Source organism: Dreissena polymorpha, chromosome 2 (assembly GCF_020536995.1).
Source record: "Dreissena polymorpha isolate Duluth1 chromosome 2, UMN_Dpol_1.0, whole genome shotgun sequence".
Taxonomy (NCBI): domain Eukaryota; kingdom Metazoa; phylum Mollusca; class Bivalvia; order Myida; family Dreissenidae; genus Dreissena; species Dreissena polymorpha.
Window position 1 is genome coordinate 111,791,665 of NC_068356.1, and position 27,879 is coordinate 111,819,543.

A 27,879-nucleotide genomic window follows, 5' to 3' on the forward strand; every position below is an offset into this window, starting at 1 on the left:
TGAGGTGTATGAGGAATTATATCCCAACAGTTATGACATGATGACTAATTTATAGGTTATAGTTGATTTAAATGATATTATAGAAACTGTTTCATATATAATTTTATATAATTTAATCAAAATATTGCGAAATCAGGCTTAACTTGAATTTAAATGTATTAGACTGAGAAATTCTGTTTTTGAAAATTTAGAGTTTACGCCCAAACGTATTAATTATAATTTTCTATAATTTAGAATATAGTCTACTTTTGATAGGTGATCTTATTGTTGTTAAATTTTAATGTCGAAATAAGTCATGTAAAACAAAATGTTCTACGTTTCGATAACGCCAGATTGTATTATTAATGTTCAAATCAATATATTCTATTGAATTCGTTTTATTCTCTGATTAAAAAAAGAGTACATTGCATCACTTAATTATGTGTAATATATTGATCATCAATTGATAAAGAAATAGTGGTAATGTATTTACTCTTTGATTTTTTTTAATCTAACTAAAATTGAAAACATTTTGACTTTTAAAATTTTAAATCTGTTAACCCAATTTCATCAAAAGTTATGCGATAAACATGGTTATTACAAACATCGACATAACACTAAGTAATATCATGAAAATAAGTGATACATATTGCAGAATGTCGATCTGAAAGAGAATAAAAAAGACGACTGAATACCATTACATTGTTTAATGTTCATGGTATAATTATCAACTGTTTTTTTATTCCGCAAAGTTTACAAGTTTTGAACATTTTCGAATATGCCATGGTCCCCTACTGGCACACCTCAGACATTAGGGATTACTACATGGTCCCCTACTGGCACACCTCAGACATTAGGGATTACTACAGTGTAATCAGCTTCTTACTGGATACGTTCGCCACGTATATCCTCCCTCCATCTGGACATACTGCACAGGATCCAACTGAATCTTATAGGATAACATAACATTTACTGAACTAGACTATGTAAAATACAAAATATGCATCTTTTGTTTTTAAAAAATTGCATTTTATCCGCGTGTCTTATATAACATCAAACAACACGTTTATATACATATTGACAAAAGGTTGTCATAGTGCCACTTGAATAGTGAAGACAATCAATAATTGTAAAATTATCATACGAAAAATCGAGAGAAGGATAATAAATGAGGAGGTGGCCGTTTTTGTCAACACGCATGGGACCGATCTTATCACAGCCGTTATTAAGCTGTAATGTATGCAATAATAATAGATTACAAATAAAATAGGTCATGTATAACATAGAAATAAAAATATAAGAAAACAAGGTATCTTTATGAACATAAAAAGCATTTTACATAATATATAGATATCAAAGGACAATGTTTTTAATTAAACTAATCCCTTATTTCTAAAATCCACTTTAAACGCATGTAATTATTTACACGATGATGAGCTTCGATGTAAATTTCCTTTCCGTTAATGTTCAGACATGAGTCGATTCTTGCAATAACAGTGCATCAAAACAGTTCATTTGGCGTTGAATATATTTTTCGTAATCACACGTTAATGTTTCTTTTAATATGTTGCTTGAGCAATATGCGATTGTGTGTTGTAAAATAAGCGGTACTATTTTATTCTTTGAGAAGAACATACCAGCAAACCAATGAAAGTTATAATAAACTATTTTTTATCATGACACCAATAATCAGTATATGTTTACCTGTGCATTTATTCCACGTATCTCTGTATATCTGCCTCCTTTGACTACCATCTATACATCTTTGATGTATTGCTGAACCTGAGTTCAAATACAGCTTGCCCCTGTGGTGGGCAATACAACTTTGCAGGAATCTTCTAGAATCAGTTTCCTGTCAAGTACAATTCTACCATCCTTCACTTTAATAAAATGGATCTGGCATGTTTCGGAAGATGATACTCCACTTACAGCTACAGCTACTTGACGAGAGTCCGAATTGCACATCGCCCAAGGCTTCTAAGGTACATCATAGTGGTCTACTACAGAGTAGGTCGGACTCAGAAGCTTCACTTTTTATTATGGAGAGTAAGTTGGTTCCTTTTTCCTAGTTCCTTATTCCTTATTCGAATAAGGAATAAGGAACAGTTCCTTATTCCTTATTCACGATTTCTTATTCGAATAAGGAATAAGTAACAGTTCCCTATTCCTTATTCACGCTTAACATATTTGACTAAGCTTTTTAAGAAAAATAATGCAATCAATTCTTAATTAAATCAAAACTAAATAACAAGAATACATTGAATTTGTGTATAACGATACATATTCATGTTTCTTCTTAGCGTTTTAATAGGATTTCTTGTATAACCCGAGCCGGCATTATCTACTTCGAATTCTAGCTTCAAATCAACCAAACCTTAGGCCTGTATACTTATTTAACGTTTATGTGATATAAAAATGCAATCTAGTACATTTCCTAATATTTGTTTTCATTTAAACTCCATTTCCTTTTTCGCGGCCGAATACGGAAAAGGGAACCAGTTCCTTATTCCTTATTCATTCCTTATAAGGAGCCTGCATTTTCTTACTTAAACATCAATGACATTGATAAAAATTGTTCAACATATACATGAACATCATTATATACATGTATATACATAGGTTGGATATTTAAAATACATATATCAATACATTTCTACTAAGTTTTAAGTAATGATAAACCAGTTCCTTTTTCAGTTTGAATAAGGAATAAGGAACTGCTTCCCTATTCCTTATTGAAATCGAATAAGGAACTGGAATGTTCTTACTATAAATGATAAATCAAAATCGAATAAGGAACGGCATTTTCTTACTAAACAAAAACATAAATAGGAATCAAAGAGATCAATAAATCAATGAAAATCACTGTAAATATAGGTTGGGTATAACACATATTTACTGAGGTACATTCCTACTTATTTTAGTTTACTTATAACCCAGTTCCTTATTCGATTTCAATGAGGAATAAGGAACTGATTCCTTATTCCTTATTCAAATCGAATAAGGAACTGCCATTTTCTTGCCAAAAAAGATAAATTAAAGTGAACCAAAGAGCTCAATACATCAATGAAAATCATTATTAATGTAGATTGGGCATCACAAATATGTATTATAGTACATGTCTTCTTTTTTATATTTAATTATAGCCTAGTTCCTTATTCGGTTTGAATAAGGAATAAGGAACTGATTCCTTATTCCTTATTCAAATCGAATAAGGAACTGGCGATTTCTTCATTAAAAATAAGTGAAAATGAATCACTGAGATCAATAAATCATGAAAACCACTGTTAATGTAGGTTGGGTATAACAAAATAGCTATTGAAGTACATTTCTACTTAGTTTCATTTAATTATAACCCAGTTCCTTATTCGATACGCACCTATCGGATAGTCTTGGCCAAAGGTAAGGTCCAGATAAAACTTCAAAAAATGTATCAGAGATATAAATTAAAAAAAACCTCACATTTAACATAGCCAATAATTACGAATATAAAGCTGCGCTATGATAGAATGATCCGAATTAAAGTATCCGAAATTATGGCCTCTGAATAAGGAATTAGTAATAAGTTAGTTCCTTATTCGGAAGCCCGTATTTCGGACAATCACTTTCAGATATTTTATTTTTTAGATGTGTGTGTGTGTGTTATTTAAGCTTGATTATGTTATATGGATGTATTCTGTCACATTTCTATTGTATATTCTATTTGACGAAATACGCTGAAAACAAATATTATTAAGACGATATTAAGGAAATGGCATTGTTCTACTCAAACATAAATTAAAATTTACCAAAGAATACTAAATGTCAATGAAATGATGGTACATGTAAAAAAATATTTATTGAAATACATTGCTGCTTAGTTTTATTTAATGAGAATCCAGTTCCTTATTCGGTTTGAAATAGGAATAAGGAACTGGCTCCTTATTCCTTATTCAAATCAAATAAGGAACTAGCGATTTCTTAATAAAAAAATAAATGAAAATGAACCAAAGAGACCAATAAATCAATGGCAATCATTGTTTTTTACGTTGTGTATCCAAAACATTAACTGCAGTACATTTCTACTTTTTATTTATTTAATTATAACCCAGTTCCTTATTCGATTTCAATAAGGAATAAGGAACTGGTTCCTTATTCCTTATTCAAATCGAATAAGGAACTGCCATTTTCTTACAAAAAACAACAACAATAAATCAATAAAAATCATTGTAAATGTAGGTTGAGTATCGCACATATGTATTCTTGTACATTTCTACCTAGTTTTTATGTGTAATGATGACCAGTTCCTTTTTCGCGGGTGAAAAATGACAAAGTAACCAGCTGCACTAACTCGGAAAAATAGGACTGGTAACCACCGATACCAGCGCCATTTTGTCGCGTCCCACGATCTTTTATTGTGTGCCATTATTGAAGGTCGCCGGATGTACGGATGCATCCAAGATCGGGAAGACGCGTTTTCGGAGATATAAAATGCATTTTAATATATAAACACTCAATAAAACCTTGTATACGCATTTGTTTTTTTATGGAAGAACAAAATACGTAGGCATCTCGATGAAACTTTCCATACTACTAGAGGCACCTGGCCGCTGCTTCCGGTGCATTATCGCCTGTATGTTGACGTCAGAGACGTCGAAAAGACGACAACGATGTACGAAATATTGGCATTCGGTACGAATACAGAGCGCAACTGTGACGCTAAGATCTGCGAGGGACTGTTTACCATCGAGGCCATCGCCGTTTTGTAGATCCCACGGCCGTTTTGTAGATCCCACGGCCATTAATCGTGTGACGAGGTTGAAAGTCGCCGGATGTATCGTTGGTCTGCATGAGCGAGAAAACGCGTATTCGCACTAAAACAAATCTACGAAGAAAACACTAGTACAGCTAGTATTCGCGCAGGTGTTTGAATATTAAATAAAATAAAATATTCAGGCCTCTCAATTAAACTTTACAGTCGACTAGTGCTTCCGGTGCAGTCTTGCTTTAATGGTGACGTGTTGAAATCTCTTTAAATCCTTAATCATATCCCTTCGTAACCGTTAACGTATGAGAACGGAATGAGCTATCTAAAACATGCATAGTAATGAGATATCGTATAGTCTTGGCCCAAGGTAAGGGTCAGATAGAACTTAAAGAACTGTATCAGAGATATAAATAAAAATCTTACATTAAACATAGACAATAATAACGAATATAAAGGATGCGGTATGCGAGAATGATCCGAATGTAAGTATCCGAAAGTATAGCCTCCGAATAAGGAATTGAGTAATAAGTTAGTTCCTTATTCGGAAGCCTGTATTTCAGACGATCACTTTCGGATTTTTTATTTTTTAGATGTTGTGTGTGTTATTTAAGCTTGATTATGTTATATGGATGGATTCTGTCACATTTCTATTGTATATTATATTTGACGATACACGCTGAAAACAATTATTATGAAGACTGTAATAAAGAAATGGAATTGTCTTACTCAAACATAAATTGAAATTAACCAAAGAATACTAAATGTGATAAAAAAAACATGGTATATGTAGGTTCGAAAATAAAAATATTTATTGCAATATATTGCCACTGAGTTTTATTTAATAAAAACCCAGTTCCTTATTCGGTTTGAATAAGGAATAAGGAACTGGTTCCTTGTTCCTTATTCAAATCGAATAAGGAACTGGCATTTTCTTATTAAACAACTTAATTCAAATGCCCCAAAGAAACTAATAAATCAATGAAAAGTATTTAAATGTAGGTTGGGTATCAAAAACTGTAATTGCAGTACATCTGTTCTTCGTTTTTTTAATGATATCCTTGTTCCTTATTCGGTTTGAATAGGGAATAAGAAACTGGTCCCTTATTCCTTATTCAAATCGAATAAGGAACTAGCATTTCCTTGCTTATTGAATCAATTAAAACGAACCAAAGAGACCAATTTATCAATGAAAATCATTGTTTATATAGGTTGGGTATCAAAATATGTAAGGCATTACATTTCTTCTTCGGTTTTTGTTAAATGATAACCCAGATCTTTTTTTGCTACCGAATAAGGAAAAAGTAACCAGTTGGACTTACATCGCAAAAATAGGACTGGTTATCAAAAAGAGCAGCGCCATTCTTTTGGTTCTCGCGACCTTTAATCGTGCGCTAATGTTTAATGTCACCGGATATACCGCTGGCATCCAAGATTGAGATAACGCGTTTTCAGTGATAGTTAGTCTATCTAAAAAGAAACACTCAATAACAGCTTGAGTACGCTTTTTTTTATTGAAAAACAAAATACAGAGGCATCTCGACGAAACTAAATAGACATCTAGAGTCACCTGGGCCGCTGCTTCCGGTGCAGTCCCGCTTTTATGGTGACGTCAGTGACGTCGCACTGACGACAACGCTGTACAACCTATTGGCATTCGGTTCAAATACAGAGCGCAATTATGACGCTTAAAACGGCGAAGGACTATTAACCATTGAGACCATCGCCGTTTTTTTAGGAACCCTGGTCAATAATCGTGTGCCGAGTTTGAAGGTCCTCGAATGTACCGTTGGTCTGCATGAGCGAGAAAACGTGTATTCGCACTCAAACAAATCTCTGAAGAAAAAAACTTGTACAGCTAGTTTGCGCGCAGGTTATTGAATAATAAATAAAATGTTGAGGCATCTCGATGGAACTTTCCAGTCTACAAGAGACTGATGCTTCTGGTGCAGTCTTGCTTTTATGGTGACGTGTTGAAATCTCTTAACATCCTTAATCATATCCCTTCGTAACCGTTAACGTATGAGAACGGAATGAGATATCTAAAACATGCTTAGAAAAGAGATTTCGTGTAGTCTTGGCCAAAGGTAAGGGTCAGACAAAACTTTAAGAACTGTATCAGAGATATAAATAAAAAATCTTACATTAAACATAGCCAATAATAACGAAAATAAAGCTGCGCTATGCGAGAATGAACCGAATGTAAGTATCCGAAAGTATAGCGTCTGAATAAGGAATTGAGTAATAAGTTAGTTCCTTATTCAGAAGAGCGATTTCGGATAATCACTTTCGGGTATTTTATTTTATAGATGCTGTGTGTGTTATTTAAACTTGATTATGTTATGTGGATGTAATCTGTCACATTTCTATTGTTTATTATTTTTGACGATACACGCTGAAAACATGTATTATGAACACGATAATTAGGAAATAGAATTGTCTTACTCAAAGATAAATTAAAATTAACCAAAGAATACTAAATGTCAATGAAAATCATGGTATATGTAGGTTCGAAATTAAACATATTTATTGCAATACATCGTTACTGAGTTTTATTTAATGAAAACCCAGTTCCTTATTCGGTTTGAATAAGGAATAAGGAACTGGTTCCTTGTTTCTTTTTCAAATCGAATAAGGAACTGGCATTTTCTTATTAAACAACTTAATTTAAATGAACCAAAGAAACCAATAAATCAATGAAAAGCATTTTACATTTAGGTTGGGTATCAAAAACTTGAATTGCAGAACATCTGTACTTAGTTTTATATAATGATATCCCAGTTCCTTATTCGGTTTGAATAGGGAATAAGGAACTGGTTCCTTATTCCTTATTCAAATCGAATAAGGAACTGGCATTTCCTTGCTAAACAAACCAATTAAAATGAACCAAAGAGACCAATAAATCAATGAAAATCATTGTATATATAGGTCGCGTATCAAAATATGTATTGCAGAACATTTCTTCTTCGGTTTTTGTTAAATGATAAGCCAGTTCCTTTTTTTGCTTCCGAGTAAGGAAAAGTAACCAGTTGGACTAACATCGGAAAAATAGGACTGGTTATCAAATAGACGAGCGCCATTTTTTTTGGTTCTCGCAACCTTTATTTTCCGCGCCAATGTTAAAGGTCACCGGATATACCGTTGGCTTCAAGATCGAGATAACGCGTTTTCAGTGATAGAAAATCTATTTAATTAGAAAAACACTCAATAAGAGCTTGAGAACGCATTTGTCTTTAAATTGAATAAAAAAACGGAGGCATTCCTACGAAACTTTCCAGACTACAAGAGGCATCTGGGCCGCTCCTTCCGGTGCAGACATTTTTTATGGTGACGTCAGTGATGTCGCACTGACGACAACGCTGTTCGCAATTTTGGCATTCTGTTCGAATACAGAGCGCAACTGTTAAGCTAAAAACGGCGAAGGACTCTCAACCATTGAGACTATCGCCGTTCTTTAGATACCACGGTCAATAATCGTGTGCCGAGGTTGAAGGTCGCCGTATTTACCGTTGGTTTGCACGAGCGAGAAAACGCGTATTCGCATTTAAACAAATCTATGAAGAAAAAACACTATAACAGCAAGTTTGCGCGCAGGTGTTTGAATGTTAAATAAAATAAAATGTTGAGGCATCTCGATTGAACTTTCCAGTCTACTAGAGACACCTGGACCGCTGCTTCCGGTGCAGTCTTGCTTGTATGGTGACGTGTTGAAATCTCTTTGCATCCTTAATAATATCCCTTCGTATTCGTTTACGTATAGAACGGAATGGGATGTCTAAAACATGCCTTGTAATGAGATACCGTATAGTCTTGGCAAAAGGAAGGGGTCACATAAAACTTCAAGAACTGTATCAGAGATAGAAGAAAAAATCTTACAATAAACATAGCCAATAATAACGAACATAAAGCTGCGCTCTGCAAGAATGATCCGAATGTAATTATCCGAAGTTAAAGCATCTGAATAAGGAATTGAGTAATAAGTTAGTTCCTTATTCGGAAGCCTATATTCCGAACGGTCACTTTCGGATATTTATTTTTTTAGATGCTGTGTGTGTAATTTAAGCTTGCTTATGTAATATGGATGTATTCTGTCACATTTCTATTTTATATTCTATTTGACGATACTGAAAACAAGTATTATGAAGACGATAATAAGGAAATGGCATCGTCTTACTCAAACATAAATCAAAATAAACCAAAGAATACTAATTGTCAAAGAAAATCAAGGTATAAAGATGAAGGTTGGAAATAAAAAAATATATATTTATTGCAATTCATTGCTACTGAGTTTTATTTAATGATAGCCTAGTTTATTATTCAGTTTGAATAATGAATAAGGAAATGGCTCCTTTTTCCTTATTCAAATCGAATAATAAAGGAAGTGGCATTTTTTAAATAAAAAATACAAATAAATGAACCAAAGAAGCCAATAAATCAATGAAAAGCATTTAAAATGTAGGTTAGGTATCAAAATCATTAATTGCAGTACATTTCTACTAAGTTTAATTTAATGATAACCCATCTGCTTACTCGGTTCGAATACAGAGTGCAACTGTTACGCTAAGAACGGCGAAAAACTGTTCACCATCGAGGCCATTTCCGTTTTGTAGATCCTTCGGTTAATAATCGTGTGCCTAGGTTCGTACAAACTTAATTAAACACTTGATCTGGGGAATATTTAGTACGTAATAAAATGCGACACAATTTTGATTAGTTAAAGAAAAAAAAATCATTATTTTGCTATCCACACTTCATCCGAAACAATTAAACATTTTTGTTTGTGACCAATCATTTTCCTTTATATTTTACTGTTGTTTATTGGAAAATATAATTTAAAATGGGTACGTCACAGTGTCAATCACACAGTACATCGTTGTGCAAGTAAATTGACATTTTGTTAGTTGGTTATATAAGCAAATCAATAGACGTTATTAAAATATGTTTCGTTTTCTATTCTAACTGTAATTGGCAGATACTAGGTAATAACTTATTAACCACCTCGAACAACCTAAAATTTGGCTCGTCTCTGCTTTGCTTTTACACCTGAGAACTAAACTTCATTTACTACTTGCGTATTTGATACCACTTCTGTATTCCAGAAACACACATTCGGATGGTCGATACCTAAGCCAGCTATAAATAAAGAGTTGAAATGGTTACGGTCATTGACATGGACTTTGTCCCTTATTCATGTTAAGAAATAACTGATTAAGAGTTGTTTATTTAATCTCTGAAGTTAACGGAAGAACTAACGTGAAAAAAAGAGAATCATACTAAAAAGGTGAAAGCAAATAAAATGATTCCAAAACAGATTTGGTATATGTTTACTGTTAAAGTAAGCATACTCCGATCGGTTTGAATATGCATGTGATTAATTATTATAATGCCGCGAAAAAGTAAACTAAACAATACTGAATAAGGAACTGGTTTATCATTACTTAAAACTTAGTAGAAATGTATTGCAATGCGTATTTTAAATATCCAACCTATGTATACACATGTATATAATGATATTCATTTTTATGTTGAACAATTTTGATCATTTTCATAGATGTTTAAGTAAGAAAATGCCGTTCCTTATTCGATTTTGAATTATTATTTATAGTAAGTACATTCCAGTTCCTTATTCGATTTCAATAAGGAATAAGGAACCAGTTCCTTATTCCTTATTCAAACTGAATAAGGAACTGGTTTATCATTACTTAAAACTTAGTAGAAATGTATTGCAATGCGTATTTTAAATATCCAACCTATGTATACACATGTATATAATGATATTCATTTATATGTTGAACAATTTTGATCATTTTAATTGATGTTTAAGTAAGAAAATGCCGTTCCTTATTCGTTTTTGATTTATTATTTATAGTAAGTACATTCCAGTTCCTTATTCGATTTCAATAAGGAATAAGGAACCAGTTCCTTATTCCTTATTCAAACTGAATAAGGAACTGGTTTATCATTACTTAAAACTTAGTAGAAATGTATTGCAATGCGTATTTTAAATATGCAACCTATGTATACACATGTATATAATGATATTCATTTATATGTTGAACAATTTTGATCATTTTCATTGATGTTTAAGTAAGAAAATGCCGTTCCTTATTCGATTTTGATTTATTATTTATAGTAAGAACATTCCAGTTCCTTATTCGATTTCAATAAGGAATAAGGAACCAGTTCCTTATTCCTTATTCAAACTGAATAAGGAACTGGTTTATCATTACTTAAAACTTAGTAGAAATGTATTGCAATGCGTATTTTAAATATCCAACCTATGTATACACATGTATATAATGATATTCATTTTTATGTTGAACAATTTTGATCATTTTCATTGATGTTTAAGTAAGAAAATGCCTTCCTTATTCGATTTTGATTTATTATTTATAGTAAGTACATTCCAGTTCCTTATTCGATTTCAATAAGGAATAAGGAACCAGTTCCTCATTCCTTATTCAAACTGAATAAGGAACTGGTTTATCATTACTTAAAACTTAGTAGAAATGTATTGCAATGCGTATTTTAAATATCCAACCTATGTATACACATGTATATAATGATATTCATTTATATGTTGAACAATTTTGATCATTTTCATTGATGTTTAAGTAAGAAAATGCCGTTCCTTATTCGATTTTGATTTATTATTTATAGTAAGTACATTCCAGTTCCTTATTCGATTTCAATAAGGAATAAGGAACCAGTTCCTTATTCCTTATTCAAACTGAATAAGGAACTGGTTTATCATTACTTAAAACTTAGTAGAAATGTATTGCAATGCGTATTTTAAATATCCAACCTATGTATACACATGTATATAATGATATTCATTTATATGTTGAACACTTTTGATCATTTTCATTGATGTTTAAGTAAGAAAATGCCGTTCCTTATTCGATTTTGATTTATTATTTATAGTAAGTACATTCCAGTTCCTTATTCGATTTCAATAAGGAATAAGGAACCAGTTCCTTATTCCTTATTCAAACTGAATAAGGAACTGGTTTATCATTACTTAAAACTTAGTAGAAATGTATTGCAATGCGTATTTTAAATATCCAACCTATGTATACACATGTATATAATGATATTCATTTATATGTTGAACACTTTTGATCATTTTCATTGATGTTTAAGTAAGAAAATGCCGTTCCTTATTCGATTTTGATTTATTATTTATAGTAAGTACATTCCAGTTCCTTATTCGATTTCAATAAGGAATAAGGAACCAGTTCCTTATTCCTTATTCAAACTGAATAAGGAACTGGTTTATCATTACTTAAAACTTAGTAGAAATGTATTGCAATGCGTATTTTAAATATCCAACCTATGTATACACATGTATATAATGATGTTCATTTATATGTTGAACAATTTTGATCATTTTCATTGATGTTTCAGTAAAAAAATGCAGGTTCCTTATTCGGCTTGAATACGGAATAAGGAACTGGTTCCCGTTTCCTTATTCGGCCGCGAAAAAGGAAATTGAGTTTAAATGAAAACAAAAATTAGGAAATGTACTAGATTGCATTTTTATATCACATAAATGTTAAATAAGTATACAGGCTTAAGGTTTGGTTGATTTGAAGTTAGAATTGGAAGTAGATAATGCCGGCTCGGGTTATTCAAAAAATCCTATTAAAACGCTGAGAAGAAACATGAATATGTATCGTTATGCACAAATTAAATGTATTCTTGTTATTTAGCTTTGATTTAATTGAGAATTGTTTGCATTATTTTTCTTAAAAAGCTTAGTCAAATATGTTAAGCGTGAATAAGGAATAAGGAACCGTTATTTATTCCTTATTCGAATAAGGAATCGTGAATAAGGAATAAGGAACTGTTCCTTATTCCTTATTCGAATAAGGAATAAGGAACTAGGAAAAAGGAACCAACTTACTCTCCATCTTTTTATTGTGCCAGTCTGCGATGAGTAGTAAAAATACGGAAGCGTATATGGTACACCCTAATAATATGGTCATGCCGGATTCATTTATATCGACTTTTTACTGTGAAATAACATGGTATGTCGACATTGTTTTCCCACCTAATTTTACTCGCCATAATGATTAAGATAAAAGCTCGACGTAAATGTTTCCGGCTTTTCCCGAAATTTTTTTTTGATCTAAGTCGACAAATCAACATAATATTTGGCGTCATGCTCTTGTGAAAATAACTTGCCATCATAGTTTTAGTCGATACGATGAGTTATTTTTTTACGCCATGACACCTTTTTGATATCATGCCGTCATAGAATATGGTACACCCCAATAATATGGTCATGCCGGATTAGTTTGCATCGATTTACTGTGAAATAACATGGTATGTCGTCAGAGTTTTGTAAGTTTTTCCCTCTTAATTTTACTCGCCATAACGACATTAAGTGTTTTAGTCGACACGATGAGTTATTTTTTTTACATTATGACACCTTTTTCATATCATGCCATCATAGAATGTTGACATCATCACAGCATCAGGGTGTACCATATACGCTTCCATAGTATAATTTTTTTCCACTACCTTCCCTTGTCATTATGTGACAAAGTCACAACAAAGTTAAATTGGTTCAACCATACTAAGTGTTTTGCACATTGTTATTCATTGTGCAGTTCAGAAATTGTTAATGTTCTTAACATGTTTTTGACGGTATCGTTTCATGTTCTAAAGATGCTTATTGATGTGTTCTAGTTTTTAAGAGCTGCGACGTTGAATATCTGTTCCTTATTTTTAGTTGATTCTATTTTGCAGCAAACAAGCCCATGTCAAGCTAAAGTTGGATTGAGTGTGACGAAAAAATACTTACTTTAGTAAAACCCATAAGGGACCCAAATAGTATTCGTTTAAACCTTCTTAGTTTAGTTCGATAGCATGGTTTCCTGGGTAGAACCAGTATTTGATGTCTTATAAGGAGATCTTAAGAATACTCAGTGGAGAGAGAACCCGTGACCTGGCCCCGTGTTCACAAAACTTTTTACTGTCATCGAAAATCGATTTTGCATGACATTGAAAATCGTTGTCAAGTGACATCGATGACAAAGTTCGAGTTCACGAAGCTATTTAAAATTGATGTCGTTCAACATCGGTTTTAACGACATCGATTTTTTTCGACTTTTTGTGGACGTAAGCGGTAAAGCGGAAGTTGTTTTTTGTTGACGTCTGCTGCAATGATAGTTTAGCTACAATGACTGCTCAGGTGCATTGGTCTATGTCGGAAAAAACCTTCGTGGTTCAACTGATAAATGATCATTAATATATATATTCATGGATGGATGGATGGATGGATGGATGGATGGATGGATGGATGGATGGATGGATGGATGGATGGATGGATGGATGGATGGATGGATGGATGGATGGATGGATGGATAGATGGATAGATAGATAGATAGATAGATAGATAATTTATATATATGGCTGGTGATCAAACCTACTTGAAAAGATGGAAACGCTTCAATAAAATAAAATTGTGCTTGTTAATTTTGATGTACCGGTAATAATTCTGTGCTTAAATAAATGTGTGCAATGAATGAATAAAATCATAATACTGAGTAGTCTTCATGTAATTGTCATTATACCTCTTTCAAAGCGCTGACGTATGGCGCTTTCACGAAAGATCCTTGAATCGTGAACGCTCCCAGGCCACTTTGCGACTACGTCAACAAACCGAAAAGTGGCATCACAAATCATCTATAGAGCAAAAAGAAACCACAAATCTTAATAAAATTCACACTGCACAATGTCATTTTGTCTGATATCACAATAATACAAGTAAACAACAGAACATTCAATTGTCACTAGTTTCGTTTTGCAATTTTCACTGTTAACAGACAACCTTTAAACATATATAATCTAAAAAAATACAAGTTGAGGAAATGTTCATGGACTTTATTTCACTTATTGTTTTACCTGTACATTAAGGGAGTGAAATCCCTTTCTGTTCACATAATCGTCTTTGTTGGCGCTAGGCGCTTGAATACGGATATGTGTCCCATCAACCACACCAACCACTTGGGGGAAACCTTAAAAGACAATAACATTGTTAGCCTAATCGACATTTGTATTAGATAATTTGATACTAATGTGAGTATACTACAAACAAAGTTTCCGCAATTTTTTTTTTCAAAAGTTACAAGTTCAATCTTCTGTCTTTCATGTCAATATATGTGTTCCCAAAAATAACAATCACTAATAAACAGTTATGTTTATTATACTTATCAAACACGTAATATACTTAATATACACGTATGTTATTTCAAGACGTATAAATCTAGCATACAGTACTCATACAACGTTTTGAATTGTGCCCGATTCGACTAAGAAACATTTAACTCCCCTTATTTGTTTACTTGACAACCAATCAAAAATCATTAAATTGTCCGATTAAATTATATTGAGAGCTAATACGCACCAGCGATGTTATAAAACTGTTTTTGCACCGTCCGTTGCACATTTTCGATATTTGGGAAGAAAACAAAGTCATTTAGATGTAGACACACGCTGTCCGTGAATTGCTTGACCGCTCTAGATACACTGGACCTTGAGATTCCATGCAGCCCTGCCGTCACAATGTGGTGTGTGCCAGTTGCAAGGAAATGCAATGCCGCTAAAGTTGAAATGAGCGGCGGAAGAGGACAAGAACGTTCAGTAGCCCTCTCCAAATTCAGCATGTTGACAAGAAACAGAATAGTTTCCGGGAAAAACCGGTACCGTTCACGAATTTCCATCGGGGACAAAGTTTCCAATGGGTTCGTTCGATCACGGAAAACTCTCCTATCCATTGGAAACAATTCATTTATGTATCGAGCGCGACGAAGACGTCTTTCAATGTCGGCCATATTGTTTTCTTACCATGGTGATTGTCATCAATTTTCAATTTGACAATGCCCAATATCAATTTCAATTTCAGTGTCATTGATTGCAATTTGAAAATCGATTTTGGATGTCATTTGACATCGATTTTCTTTGTGAACACCAAGTTTGGGAACCGATGACAAAAATTGAAAATCAATGTCACTTGACATAGAAAATCGATGTCAATTTGCTTTGTGAACACGGGGCCTGATGTTCGCTAGGCGGACAAAATCTCCACTTAGCCACGGCTTAGTTTTTTTGCCGACATCAGGTTCACATCACACCAAGCAAGGAAGCCCATTAACATCCACTATAAATAAACATATATGGATCACTGTTTTTCACCTATAGTGGAATTATATAAGATAGCCTGAGTTGATTTGCATTGGGCCCAGTTAGGGGCCTTTATATATTATCTTGTTCTTATAAAAACTGCTGGCCGCCAGTTAAGTTAACCTAACTTGAAAACTCATAATAAGCCCTGCCATAAATCTCATCAATCTCATGTGCATACAATTTGGACTTTAACTGAGAGAAAGAACATCCGATTAGAGTCAAACGTGTTCTACATTAAGTAGTATGACTCAAGCAAAAGCCCATGCTGGTTTATTACTTACATGCCAGTAAAGGTCCCTGTGCGCTATTCCATGTAGGTACGCCGTGGACTTAATCAGGGCTTATAAACTTAATGGACAAAGTGTGTGATCTATATCCGATTCTTGTAATTACAAAACAAAAACAAATGAGTCCTGGTTATGCTACATGTAACTCACCTGAGTCGCGATTTGAAAGCCAATAATTCCCATGTGGGTATAATATAGACTATAACTGGACACACACCCAATATGGACCTAATGAGAGACAAAATACTGACAATTTTAGCATATCGCGTCCGTATAAAATCAAGCAGGGAAGTCAATTCTAGTCCGAACCGAAACAACATACGAGCCTATATGTTATGGGTATCGGTTTAAAGGCGGTTACCCATGAGTAATTGTCTGCTGTGTTCGTGTTTCTGGTTTGACATCTGTGCACTTTCCTTTTTATGCCATATTTAGAAATTATCATTTTGTTGTTCTCATGCATTTCTTGTAACTTCTGTTGTACTTTAAAGATTGTCGTGGCGTAATAGATATGGTGTCCGCCTCGCGACATTGAGTTCATGTGTTCCACAGTGGGGCGTTCTTCAGATCTCCCTCAAAAACATTAAGTACTGGTTTTACCCAGGAAAAGAACTCTATAATTTGTTTCAATAAGCTAAGGCTTCGATCCAATCAAGTTAAAATAAATAGTTCTAAATTTGCACAAAACTATTTGTGTACATAACTTTTTATATAATTACTGCTGGACTAGCTGCTATGAAACGACCAATGCTTTGCGCTACCGTCCCAAGGCTTTGACCCTAACTGTTATCGTTTTCATAGCTTGTATTAATTTTGTTAAATGCCCTTCACTTTTCAGCCGCATCAGCAAGAAAGTTACTCGCGTTTATTTCGTATTAATATTCGCTCTATATCTCGACTTTACTCGCAGTGAAATTTCTTAGCGGGATGACCTTATTACAGCTTCAATTAGAAAATTTGCGGGGAGTAAAGCCGAGATATAAAACGTAGGTCGCCCATTGTCAATTAAAGGGACATTTTTATTTTTTAACTGTCCCGTGCCTATTTATTTTTATTGATACTAAATGTGCTAAGTTCTGAAGCTGTTTTGGACAGACAACGATGGCTGTTATCTGAACACAGCACTTTTTACCGAATTAAAAAGTCATTTTATGTTGATATTTGACGACATATACCTTTAAAATGTAATATTTCTAATGTCCCAGGCGTGGGTGATAAAGTGTTAGGGACAAAAAATATAATTAACTGGTGATTTAGAGAGGGTTTTTGTTTGTGAACTGAATGAAACATAACCGGAAAACATTAAAATATGCAATTGACACTGAAAGCATGCTCATAATGTTCACATAACATATTAAATGAGTGTCCCATGAACTGCGGTAAGATACGTTAACAAATTTTGGTAACACATATTTGGTATGAAATAATGTAAATATAGTTTGAATTATATGTATATGACATTGACAGTGGTCACATTATATGTTTATTATAGTAATAAGACTCATCGTTTGAGAATTAAAAACACCACAAATTGACGAAATTCGTTTTTTTAATTGGTGCGTACATTTTGTGTAAGATACGTTAACACTCTATCGACTGAATAATGCAAATGAACACAACTGTGATATTCCAGGATAAGTTTCCTTAGTCACCTGCACTATAATGACAAGATATAGCACATTTATTGTAATTCGAACGAAAAACTTTATGATGGTAATAAAAACTAAAACTGCTGGTAAGATACGTTATGGCAAGTTACGTTAATATGCTTTCATGTAATCAGTTTCCTATTTGTCAAAATCCTATATTAAGATTCTTTAAACCACACACGTGCATAACTAACATTAGATAGACTCGACAGACCCATGATCTTGGTTAATTACCATAGTTTTGTAGACAGGTTGATTATAACTTGATATAAAGTTTGATTTTGGACCCGTGGTTAATTTAATACGTTAAAGCTGGGATAAGTTACCGTTTTATAATAATTTGTTTTGTGTTATACATGATATGATACTTTAATCTTAATGTTTAAAGTTCCTGTTAATGAATAGATGTGCTGTTTATTGCATAAAACGTAACAAACAGGCTGAACGTATCTTACATAAGGTTAATGTTTAGGGCACAATGTTTATAAGATTAATTTTATTCTGTCAGTAAATGCCTGCGTGGATGATATAACAAGGGTCAAACTTACATCACAATGTAAGTTAGTATATAGAGTGACAATACTAACACTCCATTAGGCCTTGTGTTTTTGATATTGTATTTAACGTATCTTACAATTTTGCTCACGTATCTTACATTTCTATCCTAACTCCACGATGGGTATATCAAAAAGTATACAGTGATAGGGAAATAATTTAAATGACAGCAATATTTTGGAAGAATCTGTTTGTCATTCAAGTACGCTATACATGACAGAAAGCCATCCTTGATCTCGTTTATTTTATATATAATTATTATAACTTTTATGATAAATTATTCCTGAAAAGGCAAAGTCATACGGAAAAAACTTATCATGGTTATTATAATAAATCATTTCTTCACTCAAATGAATAATATATCTTTGGATAGTTGACAATTTTGTAGTTTTAATTTGAAATGATATAATATATAACGTATCTTACAGAGTTTATTATATATACGATTTTGTATTGACTGTCATGTTTATTGAAAGCACACACAATGTACCCATATCCAATTTTTCATCATTCAAAGTCTAAAGTTTCAATTGGTTGCATCAAAATTTCACTAACTACAAGTTTTTTTTTAACTACTTTTAAAAATGAAAATGTCCCTTTAATTGACATAGGGCGATGTTAATACGAAATAAACGCAAATCACCTTTTTACTGATATTGCTGGACATTGAGCGCCATTAAAAAATCAAATACAAGAAATAAATGGTGTGAAACGGCGAAAAATAACTGTCTAGACATGGGAGTCGCCAAATAGAATTTCACGTGATTACCTCCTATGCTAAAGATATAATGTTTCGCTCCAGAAGATCGTAGTTTGCGTGGTGCAGTGGTAGCGCATCCAGTGACGTCAGTTTGTTTCAATTGTTTATATACTATAAAAATTAGTTCAGTCTATTAAAACAACATTAACGATTTGTAAGCAATCATATATATTGACATTTGAAAAAATGCCAAAATCTGTGAACAATTCCATTAAAAACGTGGACGGGAACACTATTTGATAAAAGTATCGTAGTTCCACAACCTGTTTCATATATGCCATCATTCAAATAAATAAAATAAATATATTCCCAACATTTTTGCATACTATAGTTATGTGTTTTTAACAAAGTTAATTTCGTAGTATTTTATTTTGAGATAAGATACTTTTTCAATGTATTTATAAATGGAGTAAGTAAAAAGTATTTACGGATAAATACTTTTCTCGTTTCTTGCAGAAGACTGTCGAGTTTTTTAGGGCTGTAATATCATTTAACTATGTAGCGGCAAACATTTACCATGCGATGTTAGGCGACGCGAGAGGGGGTCAAACTACAGTATTTTGATATTAATCTGCAAATTATGTGTATATTATTTTTAATTATTTGAACAATTTGAATAAGGATAAAAATATCCATAACGTGTGCTAAAAATACAACGTGCATGTAATATTTTGCGTATGTAACGAGGTCGATAATTATGACAACAACAACAATAATACAATAACACCAACGAATTATTCCTTTCTGCTTTAATGAAAATGAATAGTAAAAGTATGAAGAATAGTTACAAACAAAAAAAGAACAATATATAACTTGAGCATCCGAAGAGTCTTAAAGGGGCCTTTTCACAGATTTTGGCATTTTTTTAACTTATTCATTAAATGCTTTATATCGATAAATGTAAACATTGGATCGTAAAAGCTCCAGTAAAAAATCAAGAATAAAATTAAAAAAAGGAAAAGAACATTGCCCGGACCAGGTTTCGAACCAGTGACCCCTGGAGTCCTGCCAGAGTCCTGAAGTAAAAACGCTTTAGCCTACTGAGCTATTCCGCCGAATACACAATCTTCACGTATTTTATACCTTATATAAGCAATCTTTGTAGTTTCACAAAATTTAACGACAAAAACAGAACTCTCCAAATTATTCAATCGTTTCGCGTTGCAACGCTTTATAATTTTTAGGTTTTAAAATCGTCAAAAGATGCATATAATGGCTATATTAGACCATGGTAAATGTTCAGTACTACTTTTTCCTCACAAATATCATAACTAAAACGAAAATTTGCGAATCTGAAACAACTTTTTTCAATTTTGTCAATTTACCAAAGCGTGAAAAGATCCCTTTAACAGTCGTTCAGTCTCGTAAATAGTAATGATGTTATGATAACGTTAATGAAACAAAAGCATAAATAAACGTCAAGCCAATCAGAAATAACATTTAAATCCAGCCATTTATTTGCTCGCAAAAACCCCAGATCCCTTGATACATATTTCTGATTTTCTGATTGAAATAGGATGTTTTGCACTATTTAACAACTTCTTGTTTCATTTATTTGAACTTATTGCAAAAAAGGTTTTCTTTTTGAAAGCCTTTAAGACTCGAATTATATCAACTGTTCCTTAAACATTTACTTTAGCATAAACTTTCCTGTATCTTGCCAATAGACTTTCAACGACGTCGGCGCTTTCGTATCTATTTGTACCAAACATTTGCACTCAAAACACGACCTTACATGCTTGTCAAGTGATTTCGACAGATGTTTCGTATCGTAGGTTATCATCGTTTCATGACTGCGGTGGTTCTTTTTGAGCTACAAAACTAGGCAATTGGAATCTTGAATAAGATACGAGTTACACAATTATTTTATCAAGCGCCCGAGCGTTTCAGATTTATGCAACTTTACCAAAATGATCGGACTGATGTTTTTGTTTGCCGTAGTATCACAAGGTAACAACGTAGCCTTTATCGATACATTACGATACATTATGGATTGTACTACGTATATATTTTAAAACAGGCATGAAGTTTTAAAAGAAATTAAACGTATGCTTAATGTCATTTTTTGTTAATTTGATTGCTCTAATACATGTCTAGATTTCCCATTATTTATAATATACAGATCACGGTGTTATCTAAGCGATATTTGGAAATGACATTGTAGTTTAACGTATTTATTTTGTATATTACATTACAGTGTACGCAAAGTTCGACCCTATAGCATTCACGGTATATCAAGCGAGTGGGAATTTCCCAGGCAACGCAACAATAACATACCCACACGTATGTTTAATTTATTTGAAATAATACAAAACCCGCTGAAATATCGATTGTTCTTTGCATCAAGTTCTCAAATCTACTCCCATAGGAGTATTTTGTTATGGCATGCTCACCTCAATACTGCACTATATGAGGACACACGGTATATCCCGTACATCAATACTAACCTTTACGAGATAAACCGACCTATGAAACGTGTTACGTATAGCTATATGTTCCGGTTGCATATGTTCAAACTATATACAGAGTAGTAATCAATTTGCATCAGCAAAAATTCATTACTATTGTAACAATGTTCTTTTCTAACGGCAAATGACCAAGGGCCTGACACTTATATTAAAGACAAAGGCATAAGACACACACAAACGCTAATGAATAAAACTTGAGTCATTGCGAAGAAGGCCAATTGAGGTTTAAACCAGTTGAAGGACAGGCAAACCTTTCCCTTGGCGAAAATGTATTTCCAAAAAGATTTTAATGTTAAACAACATCAATGCATCAAAATTGATATAAAACATTTTTTTCGCTTTAAATGTACCTGTCAAAAGTCAAATATAAGCATTTGTAATGTCGCCAAATGCAGCATTTAGTTATTTAAATATAATTTAACGATATTCTAGTTCTTGTGTCGTATGTTTTGTTAAGTAGTTTCCCACTGTCTATGTGTTTTATAACAATTATATCTAGCTGGGAATGAGGCAAGCTATAGGAAGGAAGCGAGCGTTTGTATGAACATAAGTCATTACAATAAAAACAACATTCAAGAAAAATTGATATTACAGTATCAGCAAAAATGGTTGCTCCAATGCATGCATATAATACTGACATGATGTACGTGCTATTTTCTTAAATGTGATTTTACATGATACTCAATGTATTCGTTTGGTAAGAGTATGCTTATTAAATGCATTTTGTTGAAAATTATATGTCTTTCAGAACATTACCATTCACAGCTCCGCCACAAACGTTCTCAATGGTATATTTACTAGTACGAGGGACGGAATTTACAAATTCAGTGTATTTGGGTGCAGCAGGACAGACGGGCATTTTATACTGGACTTGATAAAAAACACTACATCTCTGGCAACTCTGTACGGACATGTAAACAGTGGTCATGCCGTTGCTGCCAATTCTGTAATAGTTCACCTTAAAGTGGGTGACACTGTTAAGGTGAAATCTAAAGATGCATCCCCGGTTTCGTTGTACAGTAGTGACTTTAAAGAAAACACATTTACAGGCGTGCAACTTGGATCTCAGTCACTGTGTAAGCTTCTTTTCAGCTTAGTTATATTTCTTTTTTATATTATGCATAATTTGAATTCCGATACTCAATCTAAGAAAACAGAGCTATGACATTGATCAAACGGTACGTCGTGTGTAGTGTTAAATGAGTTATGGTTGTTTATGATAGATTCTAGAGAGCACGCCGCTGTCATCGCATTCTCAGTAACTGCAAATCACCATCAAAACGTAATTGGAGACGCTATTGTCCAATACCACACCAAACTTGTTGACGATGCCGGTGATTTGGACCTAACTTCTGGGATATACATGGCTCGCTCTAGTGGATACTACGTGCTTTACTTCTCAAGGTTTGTAACACGACACGTTTAAGTAGTATTATGCATAGTAAAGAATTGCTTTCTTATCGTACAATTCCGTTGTTCTAGCCGTAGTCAAGCTTATATACATTCCGACCCCAACCACGGGTGATTAGCGCGTGGCTATAAAATTAATAAGTTAAAACATCATTTTGAATGAAATAGAATCGAATTATAACGAAAAATCAACTTCTCTGAAAATTCAAATATATATATTTATAAGTATGGGGTATATAACTGTGAATGAACAATCTTTTTTTGGGGATGGGGATTTCACAGTATGTCTGCTTCATTCTGCACCGTAGCTAGGCGCACACGCCGAAGTCTCCAATAGGAATATGTCTGTCTGTTTGTCTGTTTGTCTGTCTGTCTGTTGGTATGTCTAGATATATGATTGTTCACGCATATCTTTCTCCATATATATATATTAACAATCGACTGTGAACGAGTATCTATTAATAGATCCCAGAAAACAGAAATAACGTTGTTGTGAAATATAATTATCTCCCTTGAAACACAAAAATACTCATAATTTCACTGTATTTTCTAGATCCAACGTATTTCCACTGTGTCTCTAACATAGTGTTAGGGTAGTTTATGAATCCTTATCGGATCCTGCCCAAATACAACTATGGTTTCATGTATGCAATAAATGTTCATGTAACTGTCCCTTCTGTGTATGTAAACTGTTCCAACATTGGAAGATGTGTTGCGGTGAAAGTATGGGGTATATAACTGTGAATGAACCATCTTTTTTGGGGGGGGGGATGGGGATTTCACAGGGGGGGGATGGGGATTTCACAGTATGTCTGCTTCATTCTGCACAGAAGATAGGCGCACACGCCGAAGTCTCCAATAGGAATATGTCTGTCTGTCTGTATGTTTGTATATCTGGTTGTTCACGCATATCTTTTCATATATATATATATATATATATATATATATATATATATATATATATATATATAACAAGGTATTCAACTCAAAATCATCCCGAAAACAGGGAGCAATAACTTCATCAACTAAGCGATTCCCATGAACATGGTTTTATTCAACGCAGAAATGAATTTTTCTGGAAATGTACATATCTTGCAATATTTTGTAGAAATGCTGGATCAAATTGTAAGAAATAACACGATACACAACTCCTGTTACCTACTCGTCATCGATCAGACCCGATTGAATACTGAAATCTTCACAGAGTAAAGGGCATTTTCCCTGCAAAGTTCAAGGACCTAGATACCATAATTCAATAAAACGTATGAAAACAAAACACATTCTTACCGTTCTTGCCGTTATATTATGCATCAAAACTAACTGTTTGTTTGAAACCTTTGTTTACATACATTTAAACTGGCCGACATTTTTAACACACGAGTGATTTATTGGTCAAATGCGAAAGTGTGTCTTTTCTCCTGAAGATTTCATTCATAAATCGGGTCTGATCGTTGGCGAGTAGGTCCCGCAAGTTGTGTATCGTGTTATTACCTAAAACCCAGCATTTGTAAACATATTAAAAGATATGTATATTTCCAGAAAGGAATTAATTTATGCGATGAATAGGACCAAGTTCATGGAAATCGATGCACAAGTGATGAAGTTATGGCTGTTCAAAGCGATGTACCTTGTTTTCGGGTGATTTTTAGTTGAATACCTTGTGCTATAAAAATGTTTGATAGTGAAAATGTTTTTTCCAGAGAAGTTAATTTTGTTATTATCGGATTATATTTCATTCAAAATAATGTTTTTACTACTTAATATCATAGCCACACGCTAACCGCCTGTGGTCCCAACACAATTGTTTCAAAGATATTAGCTGATCTCGGTGGGGTTGAAAGTACTTTATAACATACATACAGATTACAAAAATCGGACATCCGGATAGTTGTGTTTTTCAAGATGGCCACATGGATGGTCGCCAAAACCAATCAATAATTATATGTATGCAACTATGCACTAAAATGTGATAACGTGTCTTCACTTAGGTGTAAGTTTCTTATGTTACGCACTTAATCCTACAAAGTGTCAAAAATGGACACTGAAAAAATAAGAAAGACCACAAGCCCATAACATTGAATAACACGTGATATTGTGTTGTCAAAAGCCAAAGTTTGGAGGCCGTGCAGGAGACCATAGCGTATGCAGTTGTATCGAGAGGATTAACCTACATCACAGTTATAATTGTTGATTTTCAAAAGTTCTTCAGGCGCAGGATTGTTTTTGGTTCATGATTTAAATCAATCCGTCGTTGCCCTTTTTCCATCAACATGTTCTCGAGTTCGAATTATGTGCCATACCTTTCTTTACCATGATTTGATAGTATGCAGGTTGGTTACAGAACACTGTTGCATGTGATATTGGAGGATGTCGAATTACTGGGATTACGAATGTTTTGGCAGTAGCTTCTATTTATGTGAAACTGTTATGGTGCATCGATTTCAAACAATCAATTTACTTGTCACAAAAAGATCCACAATCAATATTTTGTCAATATGTTATATATCGTAGTGAGACTTGTTTTGAAGTAGGAATGGACTAACATATGACTTCATAATAGGAACGGGTATTTTCTAATTTCCGATAGTCTGCCTTTTTCCGATGTCGATTATGATTTTACTTGAATCACAACCTGAACGTCAAAAGTGACTGAATTCCGGGTCAGGGAGATGTTGTTTCCCGACGATGCTGCTCTTGCTACGCATACAGAGGAAGCCCTCCATAGACGCATATACCTCTTGGCAAGCCTTGCCTTTTCCTACGCCATATCAGCCTCGTCGGATATCACACGATATAAATAACAATCGACCACATATTCTATTTATAGATTTTTGTGGCAATGTCGGACGCCAGCTTAAAAAACTTTCTTTTTAGGCGTCTGATATTTGTAAACTTTTGATATGCTTTAAAGTACATTTAACCTTCCAAGATAAATTATCAAACAGTTTGTAGCAATTAAATGGTACAGGACAGAGTGGATATGGATTGTTCATATAATGAACTGAATACCAGTAAATTAGGCAATGCCGATTCGTCTTAAGATTTTCCAATGGACAATTCTTATATAATTTTAAATTTAAATTGAAAAACAAACGTCGTTGACTTACATGTGTGTACTGATCCTTGGTGATTTCAAAACATGCCATATATGTTCATGCATTATCTTACCTACTGCAAATTGATGATAATTACGTAAACGCGATAAATAATACTCTCACTCCCATATGAGACTTATGGACCGACCGTGAACATGAAATCAGTAGTATCAGGTTTAAGCACAATATTTAAACAAAAAAAAACGAAATAAACAATAGGAAGTTCAGTTTAGGAACGCCATATGTTAATATCAACGAATTTTATGAAGTACTCTTATAAATTCGTAACAAAAACACGTATATATACTTTAAACCATCTTTCAGCACATCGATGCAAAACGAAGAGCTGTGGTTAGATCTGTGGGCAACCAAAGATCACGTGGAAAGGTATATCTGCTCAATTTATGCCCATGTTGATTTCGAATGGGCCAGTGCCGGTAACACGGTGATCGTACATTTGTCATCAGGCGAACAGGTCGCGGTATTTTCCCGACCTGGTCATGTTAGCCGATTGTTTGGATCATATGACTACCAGTTCACTTCATTTGGTGGATCACAGATCATTTCGGATGAGGAATTAAGAAATCCGGGTAAAAGATGAGTTTCACAATGTAACGTTGTTATTGTCAAGGCTAGTATATAGGTTAAATACTTTGTTTAAATGCTTTTTAAATACTAGTACATTGATATCTTTTAATGCAATCATATAATACACCAACACAATCGAAGAAATACTGAAATATACTATTCAACTCCTCTTTTAATTGTAATTGTTTATGTAAATGTAAGCATGAATTGAAATTATAGTATTAATTATGTTTATTGAAGACGCAGAACCAGTGGTTGTTTTTTCTGTGGGACTCAGCAAGAATGCTACCGTTTTGATAGGACAAAACGTCATATTCAATAAAATATTTGTCGATCTGAAAAAAGCTTACAACAACAATACTGGTGTATTTGTTGTACCGGTGACTGGCATTTATGAGTTCCACTACCACTGTCTGTCTAGAGCAAATAGCGCTATGACCCTCGCATTGTATAGAGGAAACAGGTGAATAAAATACAGTTCCATGGAAACGAAATGTTATTTAATATTTTTTGTAAATAAATAACTCAAAATATGAATAAACGAATTGATGTATAAATAAATGAATACACCAATAAATGAGTGAATGCATGATTGTTTTCAAAATCGAACGAATGAACGAAGGAATGTACGCCTGCATAATCGAACGACTGAATGCCTGAACGAATGAATAATTACATAAATTATAATGAATTTTAAACATAGACACAGAAATATGCATGCTATGTTTTCCGGGCGCTTTGATAACTTTTATTTTATTTTTTTTTGTAAAAAACAATACTTTGCTTGTGAACGTATATTTATAAGAAAACACATCTTGAATGCTATTGATGGAATGAAACCCTTGTATTTTAGTGTTGTCAATGGATTCCTCAACATTCTCAACGCAGTGCATGCCTTCTCTGCTGGCAACGCGGCCGTTCTGGAACTCAAGGGTGGAGAAACTATTTCACTAAGGGCATATGTTCATCACAACCTCAACCTTATTGGTGCTTCAGACGAGGTCTATTGCACCTTCTCCGGTTACATGCTGCATTCGACAGGCCCAATCGTTATTGGCTAAATACCCATTATCATTCATCCTACGGTTAAATAAATGGTGGCGGCAATATCAATTTTAAGTACTTTATTGAAATTACGTGCCATTTTGTTGAAA

General features: G+C 33.5%; 1 protein-coding gene and 1 long non-coding RNA gene across 2 annotated transcripts in view; one reads left to right on the top strand and one right to left on the bottom strand.

Annotated features, from left to right (window-relative positions):
- LOC127868532 (uncharacterized) overlaps positions 1-27,879 on the bottom strand; it is a 147,783-nt gene that overhangs the window by 109,392 nt on the left and 10,512 nt on the right. The gene's annotated exons all lie outside the window — the stretch shown is intronic.
- Positions 20,948-27,838, top strand: LOC127868529 (uncharacterized). The gene is made up of 7 exons (XM_052410374.1): positions 20,948-21,114; positions 21,362-21,447; positions 22,381-22,708; positions 22,856-23,036; positions 26,462-26,727; positions 26,966-27,188; positions 27,579-27,838. The coding sequence occupies exons 1-7, from the start codon at positions 21,075-21,077 to the stop codon at positions 27,784-27,786; spliced, it is 1,332 nt and encodes a 443-aa protein (XP_052266334.1). The 5' UTR covers positions 20,948-21,074; the 3' UTR covers positions 27,787-27,838.

Coding starts and splice junctions, on each gene's coding strand:
- LOC127868529 (XM_052410374.1), top strand. CDS start 21,075: ATGATCGGACTGATGTTTTTGTTTGCCGTAGTATCACAAG. Junction 21,115..21,361: donor GTTTGCCGTAGTATCACAAG/GTAACAACGTAG, acceptor ATTACATTACAG/TGTACGCAAAGTTCGACCCT. Junction 27,189..27,578: donor GCATTGTATAGAGGAAACAG/GTGAATAAAATA, acceptor CTTGTATTTTAG/TGTTGTCAATGGATTCCTCA.